The sequence below is a fragment of the Mesoplodon densirostris genome, chromosome 7 (assembly GCF_025265405.1).
Source record: "Mesoplodon densirostris isolate mMesDen1 chromosome 7, mMesDen1 primary haplotype, whole genome shotgun sequence".
Lineage (NCBI taxonomy): Eukaryota > Metazoa > Chordata > Mammalia > Artiodactyla > Ziphiidae > Mesoplodon > Mesoplodon densirostris.
The window spans coordinates 10,886,122-10,895,742 of record NC_082667.1 but is presented as its reverse complement, the minus strand read 5'-3'; the positions used below and the strand labels follow the sequence as shown (position 1 = coordinate 10,895,742).

The following is a 9,621-nucleotide window of genomic DNA, read 5'->3' as shown; positions in this document are numbered from 1 at the left end:
TTCCAGCATCTACCCCGGACCCTAGCACACAGGGTCCTCCGTGTATGTTTGTTGGACGATATAAAGTATCTTGTGGATGCATGTATCACATTTCTCTCAATAGTGGAACTGTGAAACTGTAATACTATGCTAGCCCAGATCTTTGATGCAGATTGACATACTAGGTGCCCCTGATCTGCACCATCTGTCCCACTACGTAAAGCCACTCATATGTCACTGGGCTGCCCCTAAAGTCTTCACTTTGCCATTTGAACTCTTTTCCTCCTAGCAATCTCCTCTCCAGCTGAGGACAGCAACACACGGTTCATGAAGTTGCTCAGAAGACCACATGAGATCATGAATGTCAAATGTCAAGCATGGCCCCTAGCATTTACTTTTATCACGTTGTTAGCAGTGTTTTATCTCCAAGTTGGCAACAGTCTCCCCACTCTTAGTTAGTCCGTGCAGTTTAGTTTAGTTTCAGCCAAGCCCCAAGGAAGAGATTACAGTAGAAATCTCTGTATTCTGAGGATTTTCCAAGTCCACTCCCCACAGACACTGATGGAGGTAAAGATTTTATCGAGAGTTTCGTATTTCTAATCAGATCCATTAGTGGCCTAAAGGGGACAATTAGAGCATGTCAGAGAGTATATAGCTCGGAGCCCTTGGCCACCACTGCATGCTCAGAACTCACTCTTTCCTGAGTACTTGGACCCAGGAAAGAAGCATGAAGTGGCTTGGGATCCTTGGGCTGGTGGCCGTCTCAGAGTGCCTAGTCCTGTAAGTACGGGGACTGTAAGTGGCATCATCTCTCTTTCTGGGGTTTTCCTTGTCCTCTTATTCTTCCACCCATCAGGGTTAGAAGGGAAAGTAATCATTCCCTGACAGTCTTGAAGTTCAAGTCTCACTTATTGATGAGTACCTTGCCATGGGCAACATGGGGCCCAAGGGTCTTGGGGTAGGCCTGCAGGGCTGCACAACTCTGGGGGTGCGAGTCACATCATGACTTATGTGAAAATGGCACTCCTTGGAATTGCTCAGTGCACACCCTGTGCAACTGTAAATGTGGTCCTATGAACAGCATTTCTCCTGTGATTGCTTCTAGGTCTTCTCTCTGCCCTCTCTCCATTTCTGTGTGTATGTGATGTGTCTTCATCTCTGTATCTCTCTCTTTTATCTCTCCATCCTCTTTGGATGTCTCTGTGCATGCAGAACTCTCTGAGTTTTCAGTCTTTTGTTTTGTTTTGTTTTGTTTTTCTACTTTGACTCTTCCTTGCTTCTCTAGCTTCTTAATTTCCCTAATTTACTCCCCATCTCCTGGCTTCCTCTCTCACCCCTCTCTTCTGCTTGAACCCTGGAGAAAGATCTGGGAGGCTACTTCGAGGCTGATTTACCTCAAACAAGCAGTGTGACCACAGCCAAGTCACAAATCCCTGCATTTCAAATTCCTCCCTCTAAAAAGAGGATAATGATCCCCCTTCGGACTCCTTCCCAGAACTTCTTAGAAAAAGATACAATGGGATGACAATAGCAATGGGAATGGCTGCTATTGTTGACACTTCTTACATATCAGGTACATTATATACATCATCTCACTTAATACCCAAAGCATTCTATATGGCGATGGGGGTTATTATATTCCACGTTTTTACCTACCCATGGGGAAACTGACTGCAAATTGTCATATGGCTTACCCAAGATTACACAACACAACCTGTATTCAAAGCTAGGTATTTGCCATCTTCTTTGCATAGCGTCCGGATAATGAGAGGACACTTATAAAAATGCTTGGAATATACACAGTGCCATTACAATGCAAGGTATGACAGTCATACTACAACACAGACAGCTGATTGCCGCCCCTTCTTTGTTTCCTTTTCCCCATGCTCGGTGAAAGAATCCCTCTAACAAAGGTGAAGACCATGCGAGAAACCCTCAGGGAAAAAAGCTTGCTGACAAACTTCCTGAAGAGGAACAATGACGACAGGTCCCAGAATGTCGCTCATGACTCGAAATTGTCTCTTCATCCCCTGAGGAACTACCTGGACGTGAGTGTGTTGGGCGGATGGCACTCTACAGCGCCCCCTGGTGCTCTGGCCTGGCACTGGGGTTCATCTGGAGGCGCCAGGCGGTGTGGTGGGGCTAGGGCTCCTGCAGGAAGCAGAAACACTGGGGAATAGGGACCCCATTCCCAGAGAAGAAGGCACTCTCATCCTCAACTCTTGGTCGGTGGTAACTGGGCTCAGCAATGACCAGGTGGCAGGTAAACATCCATTTCTTGCCAAAGATATGTCATTAGTTTGAGGGAGATTGTTCCTCCTGAACTAAGTGAGCCCCTGAGTTACAGATGAAAGGTGAGCCATGTCTGATCAAAAGATAAAGCCAACTGCAAGTCAAAATTGAAACCCAAGGCAGACAAAGTTCAGCCTCCGCAGATTCAAGAAGGACACCAGTAAAAAATTACTGCGCCCCTGTGGTCTGTGACGCCATAAAAATCTAACACTATGGTTATTGATTTTACAAAAAGGTCTCGCCTCTTCGTCAAGAATGCATACGACAGCCTGAGTGATAGGCAAAGAGTAAATACATGTTACATAAAAGGGCCAGCAGCGTGGTGGTGATAGGACATGGTCTGAGTTTAGAGGAGGTGGCCTGGGGTGACCTAGGAGGACCAGCTGGAGAAAGAAACAGGCTGGGCCTTAAAGGGGAGACTGGAGAGTTTCTCAAATGAACGCACAGGGACTCGCCTCGAGGTCCAGTGCTTAAGACTCTGCGCTTCCACTGCAGGAGGACCGGGTTCGATCCCTGGTCAGGGAACTAAGAGCCCGCATGGAGGAAATAAAAGAAAAAAATCAAATGAAGGCACCGGTCTGAGCAGAGGCTGTGAGGTGGGGCGGTTGGAAAGTGATCTCAGGAGACACGGGACACCTCGAGGGAAGCAGCACTCTGGGAATCGAGGGCGGCCAGGGCAGCCAGGTCTGACCACACCACCCCTCCCCGGCCCCTGTAGCTAGCCTATGTCGGCAACATCACCATTGGAACGCCACCTCAGGAGTTCAAGGTCATCTTTGACACCGGCTCAGCTGACTTGTGGGTGCCCTCCACCTACTGCGACAGTGTCCCCTGCTGTGAGTACCTGCCCCCCCCACCCATCTTGTACTCCCCCTCCCACCCCCTTCTCCCTCCTTGGCACCTGACGGACACACATCTCTTGTGTCCGCAGATAAACACAAGGTCTTCAACCCTCACGCGTCCACCACCTTCCGGCTCTCGGGCCTGCCCGTCGACCTCACCTACGGCTCCGGGAGGATGGTTGGATTTCTTGGCTACGACACTGTTCGGGTAACTGCAAACCAGAAGCTGAGTCAGGCCTGGCCCTGGAGCAACCGCAGCTTACAAAGCAGACGCAGGGCCAACTGGGAGGGCCCGTCTTTCCCAAAGTCCCCTAGTGGCTGGCCGCCCACCCCACAGTGTTGTGTCCCTGGGGAGACAGTGTCCCTGCTGACATACAAACTCCCAGAATGGCTGACCCAGAGCGTGGCTTGGGGTGTGGATTTGCAGCTGCCTTGCCCATGAGCAGCTCAAGGTTCATTTTGCCGGGTGCAGGGAGAGAGGAGAAAAAAGCACCCACCCTTATATCCTCAGGCTGTGCCAGGTACTTTCATGGTAACAACTCGTTTACTCCTGCAGCAACCCCACATAGCAAGTACTATGATTAGCTCCATTATACAGATGAGGGAACTGAGGTGCAGAAAGCCAGGGCCTTGCCAAGTTCATGCATCAGGTAAACAGTGGAGCTGGGCTGGCCAGTCAGGATTCATGCAGGTGTGCGGTATTTGGGGAGTGGACAAAACTGCTCTTGGGCTGTTGCGGGGAACTGAGGGCTTCGGGAAGCCAGACAGTGAAAGCAGGGGGCCACAGATGTGGGAGGGGCCTGATAAATGGGAGCCCCCTAGAGGGGGCCTTTGAGAGTCTAGTAAAAACTATAGCCTGCATCCCCCAAAGGGCCTGAGTATTCTCTCTCTCTCTCACACACGCAGACGCACATCCCCAAAAGCATGTTTCCCAAGCAGAATTTTCATAAGCACCCTGGCAGCGAAATTGTATAATGGGCTTCTGTCTTCCTGGGCGGATGCAAAATCCACAATGCACTGCAATGAATTCAGTCCATTTCTGTCATCAGATCATAGTGATGCCAAAGAGAAGACTATCCTGCTGTCTACTCATTTTGTCCTCAAGTGGGAACCATTTGGTCCTGTTGAGTCCCTGTTTTTCCAGCTGCACAGAAAGCATGTGGCCAATTTGACTCACTTCACATGGTGTTTGCAGGATGGGCAGGTGTTGGTTAAAAGCCACAGCCCCGCTCAAATGGAACCCAAATTCCACTCTCAGCTTGGTCTAAATATCTGAGGTCAACCCAGGGCACAGCCTGGCCTCAGTTCTCTGTGGCGCTCATGGCATCTCCATCCCAGCCCAGTCCCAGCCCCACTTCCCAAACCTTTATGTGGGAACATTCTCCTCTCCCACAGATCGGGAAACTTGTCGATGTGGTCCAGCCGTTTGCCCTGAGCAAGTTGCAGTTTGGGCTGGAGCATGCACCCTTCGATGGCATCCTGGGCTTAGGCTACCGCAGCCTCGCCATCCAAGGGACCGTCCCTGTCTTCGACAACCTGAAGAGACGAGGCCTCATTTCTCAGCCTGTCTTTGCCTTCTACTTGAGCACGTAAGTCTGAACTGGACAAGCTCTCTAAGTCAGTTGTAAGATGCTTTCAGTTGCATGAAAAGTTGTAGCCACCTGATCCAGAAGTTTCCTGAGAGACAGTCTAGCCCGGGATAACTATGGCGCCAGGGCCACATCTGGCCCTGCCACTGGTTTTTGTAAATAAAGTTTTATGGGAACACAACCATGTTCATGGGCTCAGGGGCAGCAGATTGGTCCAGGGGGTGTGAAGGAAGAGGGAGAGCGGTGGAAGGTGTCAGGATACAGGTTGGAGGAAAAGGTAACAAGATGTGCTGATGGATTTGATATGGGAGGAAGGAGAGGGATGGCGGGAATGTGTCCTCCTCACTAACATTTTACCAGGAGCCCAGAAGCAGCTACACAATTCGCAGGCGCCACTGCGAAATGAAAGCGTGGGACCTCTTGTTCAAAAAGTATTAGGAATTTCAAGACAGGGATAGCAGGGGGGCAGGGCCCTGCTGAGTGTGAGGCCCCATGGATGGCACAGGTCACACATGCTGGTGACGCCAACCCTGGGTGAACCTGAACCCACACCCTTGGAGCCCTCGGGCCTCGGCTTTTCTGCACAATGACAGGCTAGGCGAGGGGGCAGCCAGACCCCTCCAGCACGGTGTCCTCTGAGGGTATCTCTGAGCACTCTGGTTGCTGGAGGGGACCAGGCCCTCTTCAGAAGGGTGGGTGGTCGGGGCCCCGCCAGGCTGCCCAGCTTCGAACCCCTTCTGTGCCACTCATTAGTCGGTGCCCGACCTCGGACAGGTCCTCAATCCCTCCGGGCCTCAATTTCCATCTCTGTAAAATGGGGACCCTAATAGTGCCTCGGGTGGGTGGAGAAGCACAGCCCTGAGAGAGTGCCTGCCGTTATACTCCTACGACGAGCCCTGCCTCTTCCTTCTCTCCTAGCCGGAAGGAGAATGGCAGCACGGTGATGTTAGGCGGGGTGGACCACAGGTACTACAAAGGAAAGCTCCAGTGGATACCAGTGTCCCAACCTCACTACTGGCAGATAACCATGAACCGGTAAGCTTCTCCCTCTGAGGGCCAACCCAAGTGATGCTCCCACACGTGCACACGGACACATGCAGACACACAAATAAATGCACAGACACAGTCACACACACAGACATATGCTCCACCCCCAAAGTCACACGTATAAACACACACACAGGCACACAGATACATACACAAACACACAGATACACATACACGCACACAGACACACAGATACACACACCACACGTGGGTTCATAATCACCCCAGGCTCCTGGCCAGGGCTCTGACCACGGTCCTGAACAGGGTTCAGAGAGACGTGTGCAGCCCAAGAGGGCTGCACCCACCATGCTGTGAGGCAGGAAGCACGGTTTGAAGACCCTAAAGTGCAGTGAAAAGAGGATCAGGGAGGATTTCACCAGCCTGAACAGGGTTGTGATAAGTTGACCAACTGTCTAGGAGTTCTCACTACACAAAACTACCAGTTTCAAAACAGGGAAAGTCCTGGACAAACCAGGAAAACTGGTTTCCTTAGGGAGAAACTCCCGGGCAGTGGAGAGAGATTGGCCGCATTCTTGAGACACTCCCCCCACCCATAGCCACCCCCATCCCGGGCACACAGTGGGGCAGGGGCTGTGACAGAGAGAATCAGGAAGCCGGGATCCAGGAGTGACCTGAGAACAAGGGGCAATAATCGACGGGATTCTGAGTGATACGCTCAGACAAAAGCTTACGTGTCCTTTGGAGGCTCCCTGGGCTAGCTCAGGCATCGCCTGGCCAGGGCTCTCAGTGTCTGAGCTGTGTGAGTGGGCCACGCTGGGAGACAACCTCTCCCAGGGCAGCCTGTGTCTCTGACACCCCTGCTCTCAGCATCTGCTGCCCCGGAGAACCTGTGTCTTCACTGTGTGGGTTGACCCATTATCGGTTACACAGCACATACAGGGCTCTGGCTGTTCCTCATCCATTTTTTCATTCATTCATTCATTCAACAAACATACATTGTGCATCCGCTGTGTGCTAGGCACTTGAGAGAGGCACTGAGGCTACAACTTGCCCTTAACATCTAGTAAGGCAGACGTACATGAAACGAGTCACACACATAATAATGAATTTCCACTTCGGTACATGCTAGAAATGAGGAAGAGTCTACAGAGAGTGACCAAGACAGGAGCCTGATCTAGTCTCGGAGGGGAAGACTTCCCTGAAAAAGTGACAAGTGAGCTGGAACCTGGAAGATGAGGAGAAATTAGCTAGACAAAGGGGATGGGGGTCTTCTAGGAAGGGCGACCAGCACATGCCAAGGCCCTGAGGCACCAAAGAGCCTGATGCATTCAGGAACTGAAAGGAAGTCAGCGAAGGTTAGGTGACCAGAGCAAAGGAAAACAGAGTCAGGGCATGAGCTGAAGGGAGACACTCAGGGAGGGGGGCAGTCGAAGGGGAAGACTTCACAGTGATCCTGGTGTCCACTTTGTCCCACTGTCTCTCAGCATCACCATGAACGGTGTGGTTTTTGGTTGTCTCCACGGCTGCCAGGCCATTCTGGATACCGGGACCTCCTTGGTGCTTGGCCCAAGTAAACTGGTCACCGCCCTCCACACGCTCATCAACGCCAAGCCTATCAGTCACGAGGTGAAGGGTCATGCCACAGGGTCACCCCGGGGCTCTCCACACACCAGGGGTCCCCTGGGCCGACCCCTCTCCCTCTTTCCCTCACAGTTCGCGGTTCCATGTAGCTCTCTGTCACGCCTGCCTACCATGATCTTCACCATCAACGGCAAGGACTACCCAGTGCCCCCTCAAGCCTACATCAGAAAGGTGAATGGCCAACCCTGGTGGAATTGCAGGAACCCTCGGGCTACTGCTTGCAGGAGGGGGCCCTCTGCAGGCCAAGCCACACCATTGCAGATGCCACGGAGCCCCTGTGGCTGGGCCAGTGCCTCCCACAAAAGCAACCAGTTGAGAGTAAGGGGTGGTCTGGGACTTCCATCATCCTGAAATAATGGACCACCACCCAGTGCCGGCCTGGTGCGAGGCACGAGGAGAAGGGAGCACGAAGGGCCTCTGCCCTCAAAGAGCTTCAGTCCAACCAGAGCCCTCAGATGGATGGACATGGAAAGTCAGCTCTAGCAAACCCTGCTGTAGGCCAAGGGAAAAGTGGGGCGGGTGGGCACAGTCTCAGTGTGTTGTCCCACCACAATGGTTACCCGTCTCCCTCCCACCTCGAAAGTGTCCTGGTTTGGATGACAAGTTACATGGTTACCCTAGTCCTCTCCTGCAACTTCCCCTTGCTAAGCCCCAGTTCCCACTCTGTGAGTTGGGGTACCAGACCCCTCTGTGGGGAGGCTGCATGGTCACGTGAATTAAGGGTGCACAGTGACTGCATGGCCCTTGCACAGGGTTGAGGCTTAATGTCAGCTCCCTATGGGAGTTCAGAGGAGGCTGATAGGCTCAAAGAAGGCTTTGAGGAAGAGAGGGAATTTCAGTCATGCTAGACCTCCAGCCTCATGGAGGCACGAGGAGGCCTGCGTGGGTCGAGGCAAATCTACGCTGGACCCCATGCAAATGGTACCCCCGGGGGCTGAGCCAAGGGGTGCCGGGATCAGATCAGAGTGATGAGGGCTATACACAAGGGGAGAACCAAGGTAAGTCACCCAACCCGGCCTGGAGTGGCCAGCGAGGGTGAGCGCGGGGCCAGGAAGGCTTCCTAGAGGGGCTGAGCACAGTCTCTAAGAACGGGTCGTGGGGAAGAGGGAAAAGCAAAGGCATTCCCTGCAGAGAAAACAGCGAGCCTGGGTCACAAGGAAAGAAACAGCACAGTAGGAGGGGAATTACAGGCCATTCTTGCTCTCTTTTTCAAAATTTTATTCAAGTATAGTTGATATACAATGTTCATTTCTGCTGTACAGCAAACTGACTCAGTTATACATGTGTTTGTATTCTTTTTCATATTCTTTTCCACTACAGTTTATCACGGGCTCTTGAATAGAGCTCCCTGTGCTCTACAGTAGGGCCTTGTTGTTTACCCATCCTCTCTATAGTACTTTGCATCTGCTAACCCCAAACTCCCAGACCTCCCCTCCCCCAGCCCCTCTCCCTCATGGCAACCACATGTCTTGGCCGTTCTTGGTCTTGGATGGGCACCCCACTTCCGCAGCTGCTGAGAGAGCCTCTTGGTTCTTACCAAAGGAGGGAAATAAAACCGAGAAGCTGCCGGCTCTGGATGCCGAGAGGGTGGCAGGTAAGGGCTCAGGCTCACTGGTGTGCATTTCCGTCTCCCCCAGAGCCTTCGGGGCTTCTGCCTCAGCAGCTTTGAAGGGGGCACAGAGAACCTGAGCCGGTCGGAGACCTGGATCCTGGGCGACGTCTTCCTGAGGCTGTATTTCTCGGCTTACGATCGGGGAAAAAACAGGGTTGGCCTGGCTCCCGCAGTGTAAAGGCTGGGGCGGCTTCAGCAATCCGTCAGGCCCCCTCCAAACACACACTCACTCACACGCAGGGCACTCCCACCCAGGGATGGCGGTGGACTGTGTTTGGTGCTCTGCGAAGCCCCACTCTCAGCAAAGAATAAAAGTTTCCATTCTCAACGGTGCTAATACAAATGGGTGCCTCTCTTTGGGTCGGGGAGGTGCATCATAATCAGGCAGGATCTAGAACCTGGTCTGAACCACAAGTGAGAGGAGCCCAACTCCAGCTGGCTTCAAGGAAAGGGGAGACTTACTGGAAGGACACTGGGGATCCGGGACACGGGAACCACAGCAGATGCAAAGATCTCAGCGACTGGACCCAAGAACTCAGAAGCCATCAGCTCCCTCTTTCTCTCCCTCACTCTTTCCCATCTCTCATCTTTGTTTCTCTTAGTCTGACAACTATCCTCCCTCACACTTCTGCACATATATCCCTAACGCGTGTAATCC

At 52.5% G+C, this 9,621-nt stretch overlaps 1 protein-coding gene across 1 annotated transcript; it reads left to right on the top strand.

Moving 5' to 3' along the window:
• The first annotated feature begins 658 nt into the window (after positions 1-658).
• Positions 659-9,141, top strand: LOC132494382 (pregnancy-associated glycoprotein 2-like). The gene is made up of 9 exons (XM_060105440.1): positions 659-759; positions 1,877-2,027; positions 2,990-3,107; positions 3,203-3,321; positions 4,509-4,702; positions 5,621-5,737; positions 7,195-7,336; positions 7,424-7,522; positions 8,989-9,141. The coding sequence occupies exons 1-9, from the start codon at positions 659-661 to the stop codon at positions 9,139-9,141; spliced, it is 1,194 nt and encodes a 397-aa protein (XP_059961423.1).
• The last annotated feature ends 480 nt before the right edge of the window (positions 9,142-9,621 follow it).

Excerpts from the sequence above, each read along its gene's own strand:
- LOC132494382 (XM_060105440.1), top strand. The coding sequence starts at position 659 with ATGCTCAGAACTCACTCTTTCCTGAGTACTTGGACCCAGGAAAGAAGC. Across the intron at positions 7,337-7,423 it reads CCAAGCCTATCAGTCACGAG|TTCGCGGTTCCATGTAGCTC; the intron begins GTGAAGGGTCAT and ends TTTCCCTCACAG. Across the intron at positions 7,523-8,988 it reads CTCAAGCCTACATCAGAAAG|AGCCTTCGGGGCTTCTGCCT; the intron begins GTGAATGGCCAA and ends CGTCTCCCCCAG.